Source organism: Strix aluco, chromosome 8 (genome assembly GCF_031877795.1).
Source record: "Strix aluco isolate bStrAlu1 chromosome 8, bStrAlu1.hap1, whole genome shotgun sequence".
Classification (NCBI taxonomy): domain Eukaryota; kingdom Metazoa; phylum Chordata; class Aves; order Strigiformes; family Strigidae; genus Strix; species Strix aluco.
Window position 1 is genome coordinate 19,660,899 of NC_133938.1, and position 22,888 is coordinate 19,683,786.

The 22,888-nt window shown below is 39.4% G+C and overlaps 1 protein-coding gene across 2 annotated transcripts in view; it reads right to left on the reverse strand.

Annotated features, from left to right (window-relative positions):
• Nucleotides 1–26: 26 nt before the first annotated feature.
• ABCA4 (ATP binding cassette subfamily A member 4) overlaps nt 27–22,888 on the reverse strand; it is an 86,691-nt gene continuing 63,829 nt past the window's right edge. For both annotated transcript variants that reach the window (XM_074832532.1, XM_074832531.1), the window contains 21 exons: nt 22,514–22,612; nt 20,730–20,919; nt 18,440–18,534; nt 17,452–17,484; nt 16,158–16,263; nt 15,963–16,037; nt 15,332–15,501; nt 14,196–14,373; nt 12,647–12,762; nt 10,812–10,959; nt 9,277–9,400; nt 8,403–8,532; nt 7,412–7,532; nt 6,523–6,585; nt 6,305–6,411; nt 5,180–5,321; nt 4,476–4,610; nt 2,919–3,022; nt 2,739–2,831; nt 2,150–2,399; nt 27–1,210 (listed from right to left, as the gene is read on the reverse strand). In XM_074832532.1, coding sequence (XP_074688633.1) covers nt 1,088–1,210; nt 2,150–2,399; nt 2,739–2,831; nt 2,919–3,022; nt 4,476–4,610; nt 5,180–5,321; nt 6,305–6,411; nt 6,523–6,585; nt 7,412–7,532; nt 8,403–8,532; nt 9,277–9,400; nt 10,812–10,959; nt 12,647–12,762; nt 14,196–14,373; nt 15,332–15,501; nt 15,963–16,037; nt 16,158–16,263; nt 17,452–17,484; nt 18,440–18,534; nt 20,730–20,919; nt 22,514–22,612 — 2,602 coding nt within the window. In that variant the 3' untranslated portion in view covers nt 27–1,087. The remainder of the gene's footprint in view (nt 1,211–2,149; nt 2,400–2,738; nt 2,832–2,918; nt 3,023–4,475; nt 4,611–5,179; nt 5,322–6,304; nt 6,412–6,522; nt 6,586–7,411; nt 7,533–8,402; nt 8,533–9,276; nt 9,401–10,811; nt 10,960–12,646; nt 12,763–14,195; nt 14,374–15,331; nt 15,502–15,962; nt 16,038–16,157; nt 16,264–17,451; nt 17,485–18,439; nt 18,535–20,729; nt 20,920–22,513; nt 22,613–22,888) is intronic.

Genomic DNA, 22,888 nt, shown 5'->3' on the forward strand with positions numbered 1-22,888 from the left:
AAGAAAGAAACCTAACAAAGCAAAAATACATGACCCAGATTTTATTTCTGTATAACACATCTTAGAGAAGACTTCTTAGAAATGGTTAGATCTGGTAGATAACTGAAGCAATACATCATTATGAATTTGTTTTCAGTACTGTTATTTTCCACTAGTTTAACTGTGAACCAGAGAAAAGAGTGAAATGTCAAATGAGTTCCCACTGAATACAGCCTGGAGTACAAGCAGGTTGAAATTTTCCTTCTAAGCACAGACAAAGCACACACCCTATTCACACTTCACACCCACTTAAGGTCCAGTCACAGGAAAGAAGAAAAATTTGACCTTGTTTAGTAACAAAGATATCTTTCCAGGCCTCCATGAGAAAACAAAACTTTTGGCAGATCTGGACACACTCTCTTTCCTTTTAATCTCCATTTTGACATTCTGCTTCTATTAGAGAAACTTGAGGATGAGTATGAGTATTTTTTAAGCAAATTTCTTGCCTGGGTCTGAGATCTGAATTAATTCTTCCCATTCTTGCTGAGACAACCGTCTGTTTTCACTGGCAGCCTGGTGAGACTGAAGGAGTCTCCCAGCACTTGCCCCATCAACCAGCACTGATGTTCTGACCTTGGTACTCTTGTGCACGCAGGATGGTAGGAATACACTTCTAAACTGGGCAATGCTCTCTGCCTTGGGACGTGTCTGCTGACTGGTAGCAGTTGACTTAAGAGTTAAACAAGAAAAACCTACCAGCCTGAAAGGACCAGATAGAGAAACTGTTGACCTGTAAAGAGCATTAAAGACAAGGAGGAATGTGACTTCTCTTCTTGTATCTTATAATGAACTTTATGTTACAGGAAGATTTTGTCAAAGGCAAGGACCTGCCTTTCCTTTGACACTTTCAGCATGTAGTGTTCCTGGTAGAGCAGTAGAAGTTGGGCTATTGCTAGGGCTGTTGCTGTTGTGAGCACAGTGCTCAGAAAGGTGCAAAAAAGTCAGTACAATACTGAGTGTGGGAACCTTTGTTTTACCCATATGCTGCTCTGGTATGGCACATCTTTGCACTGTGCACACTCTAAGCACTAGTGACTGTAGGCATAGTCTATGCAACTGCCTGCTGATGCAAAGCAGGGGACACCTTTGCTTCTCGTCTGGCTCCTGCTGCACGGGGATGCAAAGGAATTTCCTCATCCTCCATCTGCTGTTTAGCAAAGTTCACAAAAACCTGTGTGAAGAAAGCAGAAAATGTCACCATCTCATCAACTGAGATGAGTTAGTGGAATGTCTCCGTACATTTGCAAGAGGATCTTGGTCTCTCTGCAGGGAAGAGATGAAAAGGGGAATCCATAGGCATAAACTGAACTGAGACACTGTGTATCAGCAGGGATCATTAATTCCTTCTTTATTTTCATAAACTTCCTTGCAACTTCCTTCATTTGGATGCAGTTACTTGCAACTCAAATCCTATTTTTTCTGAAGCAGAGGATGGGTTCAGCGAGGTTTGCATGGCTTGCACAATGTGAGTTTGGTTGTGATGGGAAAGAGAAGACAGAATATTTTAGTAGGAAGCTGTAAGACAGCCACGAATGACTCTCTAGCATTCCCATCAAAGATAGGTTTGCATATGTGGACCCTCAGCTACTTAGAAAAGCAGGCAGATGGGGCTAATGCACTCTACCAAGTGGGTGTTGCTAACAGTCCCAGTGGACTTTCCAGATTTTGTGTCTAATTGCTCCTGTATAAAAGTGCATGACAAACGTATAAACGTTTAACTAGATATCACAATATCTCTGACACAACACAGTCTGAATCACTTATTTAAAGTAAAATGTTATTCCCAGCTCAGCAAGCCTTATTCTGAATAGCTGACCTTGCTCAGAGTGCTGCTCCTGAAGGAATGGGTTGTGTTAATTCTGTCAGCTGGGAAACGCTGTCTTACTACTTTCAAATGGCACCTATTTACACAGGGAATTAGTTACAGATTTCATATCTGATCCACCCTCATTGATAAGGGGTCTGGGAATTTTCTCTAGAAAGAGGTGTGAGGTAAAGAGAATTATCTCACACCTTTAGTTTGGTCCTTCAGTTGTTTAGATACATCCCCATTGCATTGTTTAATTTTCACTAGACAGGCTCTCTCATGGATGTTTTATTTTTTACTCACCTGATCTAAAGTTGTTTGAGACACAGAATATTCTTCAATATGCAGGTTTTCCTTATTGGAGATTATTAACTGAAAAATCTTAGCCAGAGAGGAAGAACAAATCTGATACTGCAGCATGTTGTAGTGTTTCTCTCTCTGTAAACTTCCTGGGAAGTTCATGTGTATGAATCGCTCAGCAGGAGTAGGATCTGGAGGCAGCCCAGACTTTGGAGATTTGATTTTCAGAGTGACAATGTAGCCATCTCCAAACCTGGGAAGCACACGTGGATTTGGGAATTGGACAAAGAGATTATTTCATTATTCAGGAAGAAAATTCATTTTCTGCAGCTATGAAAACATTAACAGTATCTGAAAGATAATGCATTAGATCTAGCTTTGTAGGAAGCCCTGTATTTTGCCCTGCAGAAGTGGTGTGTAGCGTAAGTGGAAATGAAATCTGCTCAAACTGTCTAAGATACGACAGAGTTGCATCCAGAAATGGGTCTGTTTAAACAACAGATCTTCAGTTTGGATTGCTGGATTAAGAATGGTACATGTCACATACACTAAGTTTTCTCACTAAAACACACCATAAAAATATTCTACTTACTTGTATTTTAGCTGCTGAATTGTGCCCAGGCATTTGAAGGTACCTTTTACCATGATGGCTAAACGAGTACAGAGGGCTTCACATTCTTCCATACTTTCAAAACAGAGAACAAATTTTTGTGATAAAAGCCAGTAGATATACTTCAGCTACTCTGGGATTCTGAATTCTGACTCTTTTTACCTGTGTGAGGTTAGAACCACAGCTCGCCCATCTCTGAGCACACTGACAATAGAGTCCCACAGGAGGCGCCGGGACTGAGGGTCCATTCCTGTAGTTGGTTCATCCTGTAAGGGAAATGTTAAGACAATCACAGTCAGAGAAGGAGATAAGAAAATCTATTTACAATCAAGTCATTGTGTGTTTGGGCCTTAGCATATAGCTGCTTCCCTACTGAAATCTGTGCCTTGAGAAACCGTATGCACCTCGAGAAGCATAGGAGTGAATGGGTACTTATGTACTTCTTGGCATAAAGCAGTAAGGAAACAAGTACAAGAAAGTGCAGTTAAGAATATAATGCTGTCTGTGTAGGGCACAGCTACAGGGAAGGGAATGCAGCGACCATTACGACAAAGGCAGTCCCCAGTTTAGGGTCTTCAACACCAAAAATGTAAGCATGTGTGATATCCCATTATAAAAACCTTTAGGACCCAAAATAGAAATAAATGGGAAGAGGCTCATGCAGTAACAGTACATCAAATTGCATCAAGTATGGTTCCCATGCTTTCATAGACATTAGAGATGTAGGTCAAGATGTCCAGATGTACTGGAGAAATAAATAAAAGAATCTTACATCTGTAATACTAGTTTTAAGAAAGAGATGGACACTTTGAATAAAATCTTCCTTTTCTGTGGCAATAACTCTTGTAAGAGGAGAGTGAGGTCTCCCCAAGTAACCTTACTTACATAAACAGATAGGACACATTTCTCAAGCCAAGAAGTTAGTGAAGTCACCTTGATTTACACCAGCTAAGGATCTGGTCCTGCACAGATTAGTTAACCCAGTTATTAACAAAAAATTTTAAAAATCTTGGAAGAAAAAATTTTTGTTCAACATTCTGTCTTAAGAAATTATGAGAAAACATTTTATCTGGCTGTTTGCTACATACAGGCAGAATACGTGTAAAGGCGTATTAAATGGCACAAGGAACCATGCTATTAAAATGTCATTAAAATGTTTTTAGCCTACAAATTAAGGTGGTACAGTATAATCTAAATACAGAATTTCTGTAGTAATTTCATTTAGAATTTCCCTTGAGATACACAATTATCTGATAATTTATGTTATTTGATGAGAACGACATTTCAGCACTTGTGTAGTTTAGTCTAAATTTGTATAATTTATTCCAAAGATATTAAAGGCTGCAAAAGAGTAGCTATCTTCCTCTGTTCTGTTGGATAAAGCAGCATGGTATATGTTGTAAGATCATCTTTTACATGAGTGGACAAGAAAAGGCAGACTGAAACCAAACATGGATTTAAATTCAGATTTGTCTGGATTATAGATTTTTATCTCAAGCCATTCCTTCTTTCATAATCACTTGGGGTCCACTGGAAACATAGTTATGCATACCAGTCTATCCCTAAAAGTAAAGCAATCAAAATTACATTGAAGTAGATATAACTTGAGGGCAGAAAGGAGCTTGCAAGGACTGTCAGAAACGTCCTTGTATCTCTTTAGCATGTAGTTTTATGAGATGTTCTACTGAACTATCGCAGCTATGTTACCATGACACTTACTAGCAGGATGAGTGGTGGGCAGCCTATCAGTGCAATGGCAGTGGAGAGCTTGCGCTTGTTGCCACCACTGTAGGTACCAGCCAGGTGGTCTGCATACATAGGAAGTCCCAACTTCTGGATGGCCCATTCAGCAACCTATGAGAAAGACCATCCTTTTCATGTAGCAGCTAATGCATAACAGACAGGATTGCTGATACATCCCTCTTCTGGCAGAGGCATAGCAATCCCCTGGGTTTTAGCACATTCGTTTTAGAACTGGAGCAGGAGAGTCCAAAAAGATTTATGATGATGAGGGGAATTCCAACTACTTGAGGGAAAGCCATAAACCAGCCTCAGCTGTAGACTTCCTACCTGTGCAAGAATTTAAATTCTTTTACTGTGGAATCTTCTTCATGTGTTCTTTCTTATAAACAACTTTAAAGACAAGAACAAAACAGCAACCAGTGCAGTTCTGAGTCATAGTAATTGCATCTTTAGCCTTCCACTGCTGGCGCCACAGTTTTGCAAGTACCGTTAATGCCTAAGAGTCTTGATAGTACAGTCTTGTAATTAACTGTCCAAATGACAGGAACCACTCCCAGGACTTCAACACACAGAATGGCAAGCCTATTTTGGAAATTCTGGCCCTTGTCATGTTATGAACCCAGTTAATCGTCACAAATATTCACTGTAACTACGTATAGTCAAGAGCTAGAACGGTTTACCCTCTTGATTTCGTCTGCTGAAATCCCCCGCAGGCGTGCATATAAGTAGAGGTGTTCTCGTCCTGTGAGCAGGTCATCAATAGCATCAAACTGAGGGCAGTATCCCATGTTTTGATGGACATTAGAAATGTGGGTCAATATACTGGAGAAACAAAGAAAAGAAATCTTGGTTTTGTAATACTAGCTTCAAGCAGAGACAGAGAGTTTGAATAAAATCTTTCTTTTCTGGGGCAACAACTCTTGTAAGAAGAGAACGAATTCTTCCTGATACAACATCCTACTAAAATACCTGTTTGTACAGAATACCAAGGAATATATTCTCATCTAAGTCAGCCCAGTCCTGTGTAAGCCCATTTCCCCTCATCCATTTTCCTGTTTAAGGATAGGCTATCTTAACAAGAAGTTGTTTCAACAGCCACTCAGATCTTATTTTTTGCAAATGGTGTTTATTTCTAGAAGAATAAAATCAGTCAATTTCATCTCAGAGTGTGGTCACTGGAGACAGGCAAGACACAAGGCTAACACTTTGTTGGTAATAGTAGTAGAAGTACAGAATCACAGAATGGTTGAGGTTGGAAGGGGCGTCTGGAGGTCATCTTGTCCACCCACCCTGATCAAGCAAGGCCACCTAGAGCAGGCTGACCCAGGACCATACCCTGGCAACAAACCAGCTATTGTTCAAGTCACATCAATGGACAAAGAATCAAATCCCAACTACACCTAACAAACCAAGACACACAACCTAGAACTAAACTAAACTAAGTGAATACCACATCACGCTGTATTAACTTATGACATGCCAGCACTGTGTAAAAAAAGATGCTAGAAACAGCCAGAGAAAAGTCCCAAAGCTCAGATCAAAGTACCCTGTTGGACTGGCTATCTTATGTTTGTGAGCTCTTGCCATTAGGTCCGATTGCCTTGTCCCACTGTTAGCATTACTATAACTTACCCATAGATTTTACAACAGAGTGTTAAAAGTACAAGGTGCCAGTGAGTGTTAGCTGTGGTCTCTCTCAGTGCCATAAAACTGGAAAAGAGCTGCTGGTTCATTGAGGCTATGATCTGGACAGTTCTATCCCAGTAAATGGACTGTCACAGGGTGGGTTTTTTTAAGGTACTTACCTATTACCAGCCACTACAGCATCTCCAGATGTCACATCAGTATCTCCAGTCAGCATTTTGAACGTTGTTGTTTTGCCAGCGCCATTCACTCCCAAAAGACCAAAGCACTAAATTACAAAATTTATCACATTCTTTAGCATTTCCAAGTTGCAAATCAACAGGGGCATGAAATCTGAACTGATCCATAGAATGTAATCTAGTATTATTGAACAACGTACCTCTCCAGGACGGACACCAACACAGAGTCTGTCCACTGCGGGCTTCTGCCTACCTGCATAAATCTAAATTGACAGAAAAAAGAAAAAAAGAAAAATCCTATTTCAAGACATGTACAGCAAAGAAAATCTGAATTTTTTAGTTCAATGCTATTGAGATGAGGCAACTTTAGAATCAAGACAGGAGTAAATTAAAAAAGAGTAAGCATTCTACAAAGTCAGACATTTATTTACATTAAATAAATTTGTAATAACCCCTAAAACCACCAATTTTTCTGCATGCAGTCTTTTACTTCATAACTTTAGCACTAGGAGACAGACCTGATGCTTTGCTGGGACAAAGTATCTCTGACATATCAAATAAAAGTGGAACAATACAGCAAGATAGTCTGAAGAATGATACTCTAGTTCTCTATTCATGAGATCCCAGCAATTGTGTGTAATCTTTGTATTTCTGCAGCTCAAGCTTGCATGCATTCTGATAGCATAACTCAGATGCCTTCGATGTCTGGAAAGAAGATAAATTAGCAATAAATGTAGCCCTCAATGTGAAAGCAACCAAATGGTTAACTTGAGATTGAAACTCACCTATGGAAAAAACAGCATTGTAAAAGAAAAGACTAGTAGTAGAAATGGACACTCAATAGATAACAGTCAGATGATGTAAGGTAAAAAAACCCCTTAAACAGGGAGGGTTGCACTGTCCTTGATGGACTTCCCTGTGGTTTGATTTCTAATCAAAGGAAATTGCCTTGACTTCTAAAATGTTTGTTATTTTCTAAGGCACAAGGTTGATTTTGAAAACAATACCATTTGAATCCACAGCTGAAATACATTCGGAAAGAATAAATTTACACTAGACTCATTTGTTTCATTCTTCTCAAAGTATTACCTTGGTCAGTTCTTGCAATTCTAAAATATCTGTTTTGTTTCCTCCATTCATAATTCTTTTTCTTTCTTCTGCAACATCTTCATCTTCACCAATAATAGGTGACATGTCAGTCTCAGCAAACCTGGAAAAACCCAAGAGATTGATTGCAGAAACAATGAGCTGCCTTGTGTCCAGTTAGAAAGTGTGAAACAATGGCTAATCAATTGCCAAAAATGTGACTGGTGGAAGCAGTGGGATTGAAACTTCACAATGTGACATTGGCTGGAGCATTCCTGCTGTTGGGAGAATCCCTGACCTTTGGAAGTTAATGTCTACTAAAAAGTGGCTTGCTCAAAAGACCACGCCTTGGTCAGTCACTGATATGACATAATCTGCCCCTCAGCCACAGTTTTCACTATCTGGCTGCTCTTCAGTAGCTAGTGATAGTCCTTTTACAGATCTTTTGAGCAGATCTCCCTGTAAGACAATATTTTTATAGTTGTACCAAGTAGTACTCTTGTCAGCAGTCTCGAACAGGAGTGAATGGCCCACTCGCACCTAGAAGGTAGCTGCTTTCATTGAGATAGAGGCACATTTGTAAGGCAGCTTGCACAGCATCCAGGCTGTAACTGTACTGTGCCGCGGACTACAATTCCTGTCCTGGGATGTCAGGCTAGTACCTCATGCCAGTACTTATGACACTACAAACTTTCAAAGTAATTTTATAATCTCACTATTACAGTGTCTTAATCTAAAAAGATTACTTTAAAGTCTTAATTAAAAGAAAACTCATTTCTTTAATAATACATTCTTAAATCCTGTTAAGATAATGTGCATTTGTAAATGCTTTATTGAACCAGGATATCAACAAATTAAGATGAAATCAGGTAAGTGAACAGAAGAAAAAAGCTGACAAATTCAGAGAAAAAGAAAGAAAAAAGAGGGACACAGAGAATAACAAAAACACTCACCCTGTTAATAAAGGAACATTAATACAAGCTTTCAGACTTACCATCTTGTGGAGAACAAATGGTGCTGCATAAGCAGATTCAGAATGAAGAATGCAACCCCTTGAACAGCCATGGCAACCAGGTTCTTTCCAACAAAGTTCCACTGGAAAGGATTGGAAACATGCTCCTCACCTTTGGAGAAAGAGCACCAAAAACCAAAGTGAAATACTGCTGAAAAAACCCCCCACTGCTCCTTATGATTATGATTATCATAATGGTTTAGGATGAAAATCTGTACTTTATTAGAACATGATCAGGCAATGTCTTCATTTTCCAGTGTCTTATAAAGATTTTCATGAAAATATACTCCAAGCTCAGCTGCTGCATGGGAGTAAAAATGAATATTGGCTCTCTGAATATTCACTAATTGGGATATCATAACATGAAATTTGCACGGATTATGTGAAAGACATATTTTCTGAATAAAACCAGATGTGTTCTGCTATATGACTATTCTTTTAAGAAGAAGTTGTCTGATATCAAAGACAACCATATCCCAAGAGGATGCATTTGAAGAACAGCAGCCACTTTAAGCATTAACATGAGGGCTGCTGAAGTATTCAAATGAAATGAAACATTATATCCTCCTGTAGTGATCTAAGGACTTCAGAACAAATGATAAAATGACACCAGAGTCTGGCACTGAACAAACAGGTTCATTTCCAATACAGATTACTGGTTGGACCATAGAGTTCTGGCAGCTGTATCACAAGCTGTGATTCCTTCAGAGAGGTTGAACTTTCATACTCCTTATCCATCTGATGAAGTGAAAGGGGAGAATTTCTGAAACAGTCACTTATTTTCCAAGATAACACTTCACCCATCTCATCCAAGATCAGGACATGTGACCTGGTATAACTTGCTGGTTATACTTACCGAACCTGGCATATACTTCAGTCACAGCTTGGTTCATGGCCAAGTCAATGAGTCCACGGCCCAGGCAAAAATGTGGGAAGACAATCAGCACATTTTTCAATGTTTTATTAAACTTCAGCAAAGACTATAAGAAACAGAAACAACATAATAAACAGTTGAAACCAGACTTCTTTAAGAAAACATAGCAACATGAGTGAAAAGTTCTTTGTCAAGTCAGAGAAACTGGATGTTCTGTGTTCTTACAACTTACCAAGTTACACCCAAAGCATCTGCAACCTGAAATGCAGCACAGCAGAATGCTGGCATACGCTGCACCAGACAAGGTGCTTGTGAAAAACTGTCAATGAGGAGAGAAATTAATCTTTGTAATGAAATATTTCTCTATGTAGCAGAGGTAACATGTAATTCTAGTGTCAGCTATTATAAACAGCAACTGTGAGCAACAAGAAAGAGTGGTATTTTACTGTCATAACATCTTTATTTATAGCTGGAATACTTCCATAATCAGGACTGCCACAATATTGAAAAGTGTCAGTGTCTGGGCATAACTATACAGTAGATATCAGTACAATGTGGAGATACCCACACAGTGTTAAGTGCCAGTAGCAGTCTAGCTGCACCAACACTAAATCCAGAGAAGTGCAATTTTCCATCTGGAGACACAGTGTCTACAACAGAGACATATTCTCAAAGGTAACAATACTGGCCTGCTGCCCCCACAGACTGAATGGCATTAGATTGAAACCTGTGCTATCAAGAAGCATGGCTGAGCATGCAGGAACACCAGGGAGAAAAATAATGTAAAGTTGGCCCTTGAAACCATGAACTTCACCAAGATCTGTTTGTCCTTCCTGGCAAATGACAATGCTTGATCAGCCTTGAAAATGCACTATCAGTAATGATAGCTAATTGGATTGCTGTCAGATGTAGAAAGGGTGTCAGTGGCCAGTGTCAGCAACCGTAGAGGCGACAGTAGTAGTGACAACAGTGTTTTATAAACTGATCTCTTAGCCTTTCTAAGAACTAATTTTGGCACTCACTGTATTCTGTCTATTCTTGTACTTTCTGTCACCTTCCTGGTGGTGTCAAACCATTTTTGAGCAATTCTCAAAATACTACTATGAGCAGAACATCTCCTCTAACACAATAACTAGCAGGAGTAAGTTTCCTTACTTAGTGGTGACTCCATGCTTTTCTACATCTACATCTTCCTGTACAGCCCAAGCTGCAGAAGCAATCACAAAGTGCCGTGTCTCCTCCTCCCCAACTGTGAAAGTGTACAGAAGTTCGCTCACAGGGATAAGAGACACTCAGTGTCATTCCTTGTGTCTGTAGCCCAAGATATCTATTGTCCTGAGTCACTTGTCTGGGTTACTGTGTTCACCTGTCCCTGCAGTTACTCACCAAGTTCCCCACTCATTTACTGCCAGAAAAAACGGCAAGGTAGAGAAATACAATTACTGTTAGAGATGGTCATGCGTGGACACCCTTTGCACAGCTCTTTAAAACCAGATGTCAATAAAAACATTACTTACCGGGTTATTTTCAAATAAGTCCAAGATGAATGTAATGGCACTGCTGTTGATCCCCACAAAGAGATTAATACAAGACAATGCAACATAAGCAGTGCTAGGGACACTGAAGAAAGAAGCAGCAGGGTACATCATGGGAATTACTGCCCATCTGCATGCAGAAGATAGAAAAACTATGATAACAGCTTTTCAGTATTCTCATGTCAGTTAGCCTAATGAAAACACAAAGCTGAGCTTTCTTCTCATCCCAAGCATAATGAAATGGTGTAACCAACCAGAGATGCATTTCCCTGCTTACTAGATAAAAAGATCTTTCTGCTTAGTCTTTTTTACTGTTAAAATGCAGGACAATAGAAACTGCTAAAATTGAGAAAACGTAATGCTAGCAAGGTTATTACCATGCCAGGTATCCTTGCACATCTCATTGGATTTTGCACCAGGAGGGAGAGACAAAGAAATGTTAGATAAAGCAAATAGTATGTACTGCTTTGCTAGATACTCCTCAGCCTTTGGAACTGTCCAAAGAAATCAGAAACTCTGTAAATTTTTATATTATTTTCTAACTCCTCTACCATTGATTCTTTACTCCTGATTTGGAGCTTCCTGTGCCATGATTTCTGGGACATTGCACATGCACATTCAGCAGCACAAGAGGAGTATTCCTCTGGAATAAATTTATGATGCTTAGCAACAATCAGTCTGACTAGGAAGAATTCAGTAACAACAACCTGAATTGCTTAACAGGACAATACACACATGGTCAGAAAGAATCATCCCATTGTGACTGCAGCTGGACGCAAGGGCTAATATATGATTCTATTAATTTATCTTCCTTTCTGCTTTTTATTTTGAGTAGTAAATTATGAAATTATTATTGAAGTGTCTGCCATGTGATGATATTTTTTCTGAAAATTTCATCTTGGTAGATGCTTTAAAATATGCAAACACATTTTAAATGTCCATCCACACAGTCATGAATTACGGTATTTTAAAAAATGACACAGAGCCACAGACAACTTATTAAAGATACCACCATTGCACTTTAAAAAGACATAATGACAAAATAAAACAAATCAACATTCTGGTAGCATTTTTTAACATTGGGTATTTTACAGAGATTAAACAATGATAGTACTTTGCACTTCCTTAGGATTTTCATTCAGAGAACACAAAAAACTTCAGAAAATTAAAGGTAATCTGCCCAGACAAGAACTGATCCCTCTTAGGCTTAATTTGTGATATACATAGGAGGATGTGAAAAGCTTAATTTCTCTCTCTAACTCTAGAAATAGATCTGGTCAATCATTTTGCCTAGACTACATCGGTTACAGGGCCATCAGGAATATGATTTTATAGATAAAAATGTACGATTACTAATTAAATGAGAGAAAGTGAATTTCAGTCAGCCTTATAGAATGCTATTTTGTCAACACAAATGTTCATTTGAAGTTAAAAAAAGGTGTTGAAGACTCAGTACTCTCTGCCCTTGGGTTAAATGCTGAAAGATATTTTAGTATTGGCTGTCAATGAGGCAAATGAACAATTATTAAATTCCTACACAATGTACATATCAGAAAGCACCAAACTGAACTAATATATTTTCATGGAAGGATCACATTTCATGCTTAAAAATGTAAGGCAATAACAAAAAAATCTTTACAGCATGTGGCCAGGCAGAGTGTGTAAATACCCTGGAGCAGGGACAATACAGTTCTAACCTGTATTGTACCTACTCAGTTTTATTCTTTAAAGCTGGATTTCACTAACTACCGAGCTCAATAACATGAAATCATTTCCATTTCCAGGGCCCCACATACAGGAATACCTTGAACACTCACCCATACAGAAGCAGCAAGGCAACAAGCACCGGGAGATTAGTCGGAGAAGTGTATGCTTTCTTGTTGAATCCAGCGAATATAACCACAACCATTCCAGCACTCAGTGCATAATTCACCTACCACATCACAGGGTGAAGATCAGAGTGTAAGACCTGAGAAGGTCTGCAAACATATACAGATCCTACACATTATTCCAAAAGGATTTTGTATTGAGGAACACCAGAATTTATGAGCTAGACTAGTCATACTCAAGCTTTTGGATCAATGGATCCCTGGCAGCACTTGACATTTTTCTGAGACATCTTTTATCAGACTGTTCATCAAAAATACAACATATATTGTTGTTTCTTAGATTGTGGTTTGGGAGCCAGTTATTTCATGGTCCTGCTGGCAGGCTGCCCACAGAAAGCGGCCATGGGTATGCAAGGGAAGTGCAGTTTCTGGTGATGCAAAAGCTGTATAGGAGGAAAAAAGTTACTTGAGCCACATTCCAGGGAGAAGGCTAAAGTGAGTATGCTTGGCCACTGCTCTTCTCAATTTCTCTGTTCAGTATTAGTAGTGCTAGTCTACTGCAATGCACAGAGCTCCCCCCGGCAGAATGGAAGGTGGCGTTTCACAGAACTGCTAACACCAATTAACTTTGCATCATGCTGTCAAGGGCCACAGCCAAGCAGAATTCCTGTCAAGGAAGCTGCTGGGAGGCTGCTGTGACGAGCAGGGGACAGGAACTCAGATATGCTTCTTTTCCCTCATTTACTAAATCAATGCTTTGCTTTACCTTCTTCTGAAAGAGCACCTTCCAAAGCCCAGGGCATTCTGGGTTTTTCAATTATTTCATTATTTTTTCTTTTTTTCAATTCTGTGTTCATGCTTTTCTTCTTGCATAAGCCCTTGGCCGCTCTCTTTGTTGAGAAGGCATGACTAGAATACAAGCCCCTTGCTGTACTTCAACCAGGCAAAGAAACTGTTCCTTTGTGACAAAGTGGCCTGAGGAATAATGGGAGGGTAGCTGAGCCCTGTGTAAGCAAGCCTGGGCCTGTGGTCTAAATCCTTTTGGAATAACACAGTGAACATGATTCAGTGACCTAAACAAATATATCTATGTCATTTTAGACACCTTAGTGTATTTTGGCTGGCCTCCAGCTACTGTTCCAGCAGCCTGTGAATCGCCCCCACTTAGACTTCCTGAATATCTTGAAACACGTTATGGTTCTTCTGGAGGTCAAGAGTGACTAGTATCAGGCAACTGGGCTTTCCCCGGCTATGGTAAGTTGTACTTTATTATACATTCAGTTGTAAGGTCTGGAAACCCTAAGATTACAACAATTTCCGCTTCATTAGTTGAATAATGAGTCGTGCACCTGACTTAATTTCTATATCTGCAATTAGTTAGAAGACCAGATCCTTAGCATGCTCTCTGAGAAACACTGAAATAAATGAATGCTTTGCAATGCTCAGAATCACCTTCACTCAAGTCACCAATTAGTCCCCAGTTCATGCAAACCCAGGAATAATTGCAGGCTGTGAAATCAGACCAGCAGTTACTCACTATGTCCCACGTGAAGTTAGTTAGCCAGTAGATTGCAGGGCTCACACCACTGACAAACTGTAGATGCTTGGCTTTTGTTACACGTTCTTGAATCAGGTATAAAACAAAACTGGCTGGTATAAAGGACATGGCAAAAATCACACAGATGGCAACAACAGCATCCACTGAAGTTGTCAGCCTAAAACAGAGCACAAGAAGGGACTTGTGAGCAAGGGAATGGACACAACAGAACACTACATTAGCATCTGGGGAATCTGGAGGGAATTTTAAGATCTAGAAGTAGCAAGGTTATTTTAAGTAAAAGACCTTTTCAATTTCAAAATGTGCTAGTGTATTTTCCCAAGTTGTGTTGGGGACTGTAGCTAACAAATACGGATGATGGTGGCACCATTCCCTGATTTTTTACTTGCATTCATTCTCTGGAACAGTTCAACTCAGTTTGACAGCCTTTCCTAGACATTAAGGCACAATAGTTGAAGTGTTCTGGGAGCTGGGAAAAGAGGGACTCAAAGAGGCATGTTGCAGACAGTGAGATGAAGCGCACATCTTGCCTCTGTGCTAAGGCAGAAGTTTTCAGTCTCACTGAATTCTAAACTTCTAATAGGAAACGTGAGTAGGAAATCATGTCTTCCTAGGGGTGTCTTTTCAAGAAATTATGGCTTTTAGGTTCTGGAATACACCAACCCTACTACATGCCATTGAAAATCTACCTGTGTGCTGTTGTTAGCACCAAGAAAGAGGTTGTCAACTACTGCCTACCTGCAGTCAATTAAGGACAGTTTCTGATTCCATTTTTGATTATGATCTCTGTGTTATTTCACAAGTAGATCTATTGGCTTTGGAGCATGAACAAAGACTTCAGAATCTCTGTGCTTGAGAATCAACAGAAACATGTAATTGTGTATAACCAATGGTCATAGCTCCTACATGGGATGGGAATGAACTCTTACAGGAACATAATGAGACAGAAAAGAAGAGGTTGCATATCTAATTCTTGATTAGAATAAAACTTCAGGGAAAGGTCTCCATGTTCTGTCAAATGAACTATTTCTCTTCAGACTGTGAGTACAGTGGATGTGGTAAGCTGCCAGGAGAGGGAGGGGTAAAAGCCAGCAGCAGAACACAGGCCGACTTACACAGTGACTTCAGAGAGTTGCTCCTTAGTGAGGTTCAGAGGGTGGTTTATAGCAGTGATTCCATATTCCTCAGGGGCTTGGCCAGGCCGCAGGTTAGCTCTAAGGATTGCATTATTTGCTACATTAAGGAAACTAACCATAGCATGCCAGCCTTTATTGTTAAACCACACCTAAAAGGGTAAGAAAGCACAGATTCATTTACGAAGCCTTCACTAATAACTGAGCTGCACCAGAAAACTTGGCTGCCTTTTATCTACTTAGTGGGCATTGTCAGCAGGGAAAAATCCAGCACCAGGAATTCGTATCTCCCAGGCACAGTCCAGCAGGAGGAGCTCACATACTATGCTTTTAAAAGGGTCGGACAACCACTGTGGATATTATCGAAGCCCATTTTAAAACTCAGTAGAATGTGTCCTACTCAGAAGTATTTAGGACAGCAAGAAGTACTAAGAACATGGTTAAAAAAACCTCACATTAGAAATAACTTTGCATTAACGCTGTATCCCATATTACTTATAATAAGGATAGCATTTCAGCTCTTCTTGCATCCGAGAATGCCACTAGCAATATTCTCTCAATTTGAAGTCTATGTCAAGAAAGACTGAGTTAGCAGACTACTTCCAGTAAATACCTTAACATTATCTTCAGTTTCCATGTATTTAAGGAAATTAGAAATTTCCTTAGCAGCAGCCAGTGAAGTTTGTCCCTAAAATAAAAAAGAAAAGGCTAAAGATCAGCTGTCTGGGTGAAATACGGTGCTGCAGGTTTTCAGCTATGTAACAATTCTTTAGTAAGGGGACCAAAAAAAAAAAAAAATCTTGCTTACTCCTGTCACATTCATCATTCGGCCAAGACCACTTAAAAAATTGACAACTTGATATCCAGAAATATGAAGGACTGGGAGCCTTCCTCCTATAGAAATTCCTCCATATCTAACAAAGAGAAAAGTATCATCAGTCACTTGTACCACAGACCCAAAACTCTGTATATTGATGGAAATACTAGAAATCCACTTAATGTAAGTTTGATTTCTATACATCATGTAATTCATGTATAACAATCTCCACTCTTTTTCTAACAAGTTCTATTAGGTCTTTATAGGGCTTACAAATAAGAGAAGTTCTACCAGTTTCTGAGGGGTTCATGCTGGAAATCTGAAAAAATTATTATTTAGAGAGAAGATTTGTAGAAAACAGTTATTTCTACAGTGCAAAATCTTTTAATCAAGATTATAACTGTTATATGTAATAAAGATATAGCTGTTTGGACAACATGGAGGACTGAGCAGAGCATGGACCTCAGTTAAAATTTCAGTTGCCCTGAGAGGAGCAAGTATTCACCAGTGCTGGTGCCAGCCAATCCTCCATAATGATAAATACTATTGCATGAGATGAAACAGTCTAATCCCATAGAAAGTAATGTTTGCACATGAACTAGCAGATATTCCATGAAGGAAGCCAGTCATCCAGCTGCTACCTTTGAAGTGAATTCCTACTGCTGATGAAAAACTAAATAATTATGTTCTTCAGGCAAATCAGTCACCTCTCTAAGCTTAGTATCTGCAGTGTAGACATCACGCTGGGGTTAGCTGATGCCTCTACATAAGGGTAGAGTACTAGTGGAATCTGTTTTATAACTATTGCACTTGTTCAGAGCAGGAATGAGAAGCTGTGGTTGTTACTTCTGTATTTGACAGGCCTGAGTCTAGGTTTTTTCATCTTGCGCAGGTCGTTTTTTTGGAGGGTTCATATTTTTCTGATGCACTTTGAAAGGGCTGCATCAGAGCACTATCAAAACGTAGCACAGTACTGTATTGTGACTTCCCATCACAATTCTTTATGTCCCATTAGTCTGACTCTTACAGATAATAAAACTGTAATAGTTCCATTGTGTGCCTCTAGCCTTCATCCTTGTGGGGGCAGTCCAAACAAATATAACCCCTTGTTTTTATAAAACCCTTCCTGACCCCCAACCTATTTCCCACTGAAGCCATCTCTTTGTTCTACATTATCTGCCACAATTCCCCTTGTCCATTCAGAGAAACATTGTGAGGCTCCGCAGTTAAACAGAAATTCATTGTTCCTTTATTTGTCACCATAATCTGTGAATTGGTTTCTTACCTTCGCTCATTGACCCAGTATTTGCTCTTCAAGCTGAAACAGACAAAGAGAATTCTGTCTCTTAATGCTCTGAACCAAAGTCAATGGTATTGTCAGCCTTAAAAGTGAATTCCTATTCTTTGCAGACCTAGAGTTTCCCCTAGACAGCTTTTTTTTTTTTTTCTTTGTTTTGCTTTCTTTTTTTAATTGTTGCTGATTATATTGTCAGGACTTTTGGTATTCCCTGCAGTGGGTTTTCTTGTTTTGCTTTGTTTTGTGACATGATTCATCTCTAGCTCATACAGACATAAGCAAGATTTCTAAAGTGACACATACTGGCTCTATCCTAAATCCATAAAGAATTGATTTTAAAAGACGTATCTAAAGCAATTACATGTGCTAAGATGGACCAGACAAAGGCAGGCAGCACATAGCTAATATAATGGGAATTTCAAGAACTCTGCTGGGAATTGAAAAGGTAGCCAGGCCTGAATCAGAAATACAGGCCATGGCCATTGCACAGCTAATTACCATGCACAACGGTCAGGCAAGCTGATGTCCTATCAGTAGGATAAATGGATCTATGAAACATTGGCCTTTGGCTCTTTAGCACTTCTGGGAAGCAAGTGATAATTAACTCAGGCAGACAGTCATGCTGGTGTGGCTATACTTCTTTGGGGACACAAACTAGTATCTCTGCAAGGCAGTTCACCATGCTATGCAGAGGCACCCTTTTTCTCACCACTGACACAGTTACCATTAACATGGCATTCCAATGACATGGATTCCATCAGCGTGCCTATAAAGGAGTACCAGACTATACAAATAGCTATAATTAAAAGAATTTAACTCCCCTAAGATGAGCATCTCCTTACATCAGGAATATGGACATGATGCTCAAGTCTACACAATACTGTGGCAAATCAGGTGCTATGTTATTATTAAATGAGAATTTCATGGCCAGGTACAAAATACCACATGTGAAAAACAAAGAGAGATTCATCCCTACCTCCCTTTTAACAAAGTGGGATATGTTTTCACCAGAAAATCTGAAATATTTCTGTGGGTCAGATCTTGAAGAATTTCTGTGCTGTGCTGCACTCTCTGGAAAGAAAAGAAAACCCAGTCAATCACAGTAAACTTTAGAGTCTCTAAAGCTATTAAGTAAGTGTTTGTCAGAAAAACAGCAAAAGCAGCTTTGGTTCAGAGGAATTGCTCAGGTTCATAGTATCACTGAAATGAGAGAAGGTCATTCACTTTCTAGCCGAAACATACTTACTTTACTAGGATTTCAGAAGAAATCATGAAATCACAGAAGTTTGCAATGTCTGTCACAAAACAGTTGCACTTTACTCTGAAACTTGGCCCAAGTTATTTGCAACAAAGGCCAGGGTTGCTCAAGGCTTTTTCTTCACTGTGAAAGAAGGAAGCTTTTCAAATAAATTGAGGTCCCAGTGAAGGTAAGATAGTTTCCTATGATTTAGCAAGTTGAAGTAAAATTTAATATGAAAACTTCACCTTCACTAGCACATTAGATACTTTGAATTTTTTTTTTTTTTTTTTTTTTTTTTTTAATGAAAACGATGCCACATGACCCCTTTGTGAGTCTTTTGCAAATACAGGGTTGCTGTGAAACGCAAGACTTCAAACTTGCTGAGTTTATCCCAAGGTAGAATATACTTAAAAAGGTTCCTGGGCAGTTTCAGAGGGCAAAGCAACCTGAAACGATCTAGTAACGACCTAGAAAGTAAATTTAATGAACTTTCCAGAAGTTCCTACATTTGTCCACAGAGAGGCAGTACCGGATGACACAGAAGATGCCTTACAGATGTCTAGCTGATTATAGACAATACACAGGAAGAGTGGTAGCATCCTCATAGTGCCTTCATTAAATGAGCTGTCTATGCTTAGATACTTCACAATTATTTACATACTGTTGCTTCCCTGAAGACTCAAATGTGAACTGTTTCTTCCTGACAAGTTATACAAAATTATCATATCCTGCAAAATTATCAGGATACTATCATAATAAATGCATTTCCCTTAGAGGACTAGAATTCCCACAAACAAACAAATTGATTTTGCACCCTGGATCTGAAGTCTTAGACTAAATTTCCCTCTCAAATACACTAGTATGCAATTAGCAAAATTGAACTTTGCCTGTCTGTTGGACAGGGATTACTTGGAAATCAGAAACAACTTGTGATGCTCAGAATACAACCTCTATTAATGTATTTTTTTGCTTCATAGACAGGAATTCTACAGATATTTGAAACAACTTTGCTTTGTTGTTTTGTGAACAGTGATAGAGAAACCAAAGAAAGCTGAATCAGTATTTTTAAGAGACCATGTCAATTTGGGTTCAGAAATTGATTAAGCTTGTGACATTAGTGTTAAAACTAGAAATATTTTAGTCATTTGGCTAATGTGTGCAGCCTGGCAAACAGGAATATAAAGATGAACGGTGTGCATGGAGACATTAAATTAGTAAGCTATTACTCTCAAAGTGTCTGCAGTTCTGTTTTCTTTAACTTGTTAGAAGAACATTTAGGAAATGTAAGCAGTAACACGTTATAATTTTCCTTTGCTTTTCAAAAGAGCAAGCACATTTTATAAAGAGTACTACTAAGATTATTCATTGATAGGAACAGGTGGGAATATAGTTCTCATCTCTTCTCCATTCAGCATCAGTGCTTATTAAATTACTCATCTTCATTCACATGCATACAAACATTCATTATGCGAGCTTAGAACTTTCTTTCTAGAAATTGAACCAAAAGACATGTAAAAAAATAATTTGGGGTTGACTCAATATTAATTTTCCCATTTTTAACAAGATGATCCCACCCCATGTTTTTCAAAACCATGACATTTTTTCCTTCCTTCCTTCCTTCCTTCCTTCCTTCCTTCCTTCCTTCCTTCCTTCCTTCCTTCCTTCCTTCCTTCCCTCCCTCCCTCCCTCCCCTCTGTTCTTTAAAGAAAGGCAATCTTTTAAGTAGAATTGTTCTTTGGGGCAAAAAAAGAGATTTTTTTAAAAAGTATTGGATAAATTGTTAAAATTTTTGTGATTTTCTTCTGTATGAAAAGTTTGCAATTTGGCTGAAAATAGTAATCTAATTTCATTTAAATGTGCAAGCTTTTCCAATACCTCTGAAGCTGACTTCCAAATTCCAGAAATTCTTGGTCCCTTAAAGAAATGTACTCAATTCCTTCCATATATATTGGCATGGCACACTAATCCCTTTTCCAGCACATGCCATGAAACTTTTCTACAAAGATTTATGGCACAAGGACACAACCTGTGGTGGTGGGAGGCCTCCTGCACCTGCAGGGCATTCTGGCAGCATAATGAGTTTCTTGTGAGTGCTGCACTTGCAGGAAGGTGAAGGATTCTCAGGGCTCCACTTTTGGCTCAGCAGGATGCTGCTTAAGTTAGGATGAACAGCAGGTGTTTTCCAGGCAGTTGGCATATTATTGCATGGGTAGTTCCTGTGTAGAGGAACAGACTCTTTAAGCTGTGCAGAGATACAGTTCATGACAGCTCACAAATCCATAAAACCACAATGCTCTCAGCAAACATTCTCCTCTCAGCCTTTATCCTATGAGTTATGAATAATAAGAACATTTTAGAATACTTGGTAAACATGAATAAATATGATCTCCCTGACATCTCTGCCAAGTTTATTGTTTTCAGTTTGCAGATAGGACACTGAAGGAGCAAGGGAACTGTGTTTGACCCATTAGTACTCATGAAATCTGCAGTGGACACATATCTTTGTGAAGAAACTATCCTTTTCCTTGCTTGTGCAGGATCTTTTCTCTATTTTTTAAAAGTTTCCTCTTTGCTCATGCTGTACCAGGCAGAGGAGAGGAGGGGGAAGAGAGCAGAGAGGATAGCCAGAAGAAACAAGATGTTGGATATTACAACAGGGAGAAAGAGGCAGGAGAAAAGGAACAAATGGCCAAGTGTGGCATGCCAGTGGCAAATGCCTCCAAAGCAGGACTCACAGGCAGGGTAAGTGGATAGGATAACAACATCAAAGTAAGAGCTCTTTTAACATTGTCCTCTCTTCAGAGTGAGAGTAGCTTCAGATCACAGAGACTGTCCTATTGCTACTTCACAATCTGAGCAATTGATGAAGCTATTGATTCTGAACACACCAGGAGGAACCTGAGGGGACTCACATGTGGAAAGTGCCAGGGAAGTTGTGAAGATCTGGGTCTGAGTGCACTGGCCTACTGTGCTGATTTTGGCTGGGATAGAGTTAGTTTTCTTCAGTAGTAGCTAGTGTTTTGGATTTGTGCTGGAAACAGTGTTGATAATAGAGGACTATTTTAGTTATTGCCGAGCAGTGCTTACACAGTGTCAAAGCCTTTTCTGCTTCTCACCCCACCTGCGAGTGGGCTGGGGGTGCACAAGAAGTTGGGAAGGGACACAGCTGGGACAGCTGACCCCAACTGACCAAAAGCATATTCCATAGCCTATGACATCATGCTCAGCATATAAAGTTGATGAAAGGAGGAGGAAGGCGGGGGGACATTCGGAGTGATGGCTTTTGTCTTCCCAAGTAACCATTAAGCACGATGGAGCCCTGCTGTCCTGGAGATGGCTGAACACCTGCCTGTAGACAGGAAGTGGTGAATGAATTCCTTATTTTGCTTTGCTTGTGTGTGCAGCTTTTGCTTTACCTATTTAACTGTCTTTATTTCAACCCATGAGTTTTCTCACTTTTACCCTTCCACTTTTCTCCCTATCCCACTGTGGGGGGAGTCAGGAAGCAGCTCTGTGGTGCTTAGTTGCCAGCTGGGGTTAAACCACAACACCTACTGACATAAATTTCAAGGTTGCTTAATTCTTAATACAAGGCTACATGAGCACTGTGAATCATTCTTAATCCAGTAGCATTGTGTCTTGCTGTTTATTTCTTACTTTTGACCTGATATTAGATATTATTGCCAAAAATATATCTGAAGCATTGGCTCTAGTGAAAAGTCAAGCCACTTAATTCTTGTTGCACTACTCAAGTTCCACTAGTAATACCCTGCTAGAATCTTGTTCAAGAGAGATTAGCTAGCAACTTACGAAAGAGGCTGATTCTTCAGGCAGCGATTTCCAAATCCTGGTTTATTCAAGAAAGCATCAGTGAGGGAGACCATCTGCTCACTGCCAGGACGCTCATTGCTAAGGAAATAAGATAGGACTTACTCTATAAAATATTTTAAAAACTATTATACTGGAATACATATAGCAACTGGTGAAGGACAGCCATATGGCAGAACCAACTGTCCCCCTTCAAATGTTGATAATTCAATTATTTTCTTTATTTATGCAAAACCCCAGAACCTTCCAAGATGGTTAACCGGCTAAAGCAATGGTCCTTTTGTCCTAATATTGAAGCATGACTTCTGACATAGTCCTATAGCAATCTTCTCCAAAAAAGGCTTGAATCTGCATTTC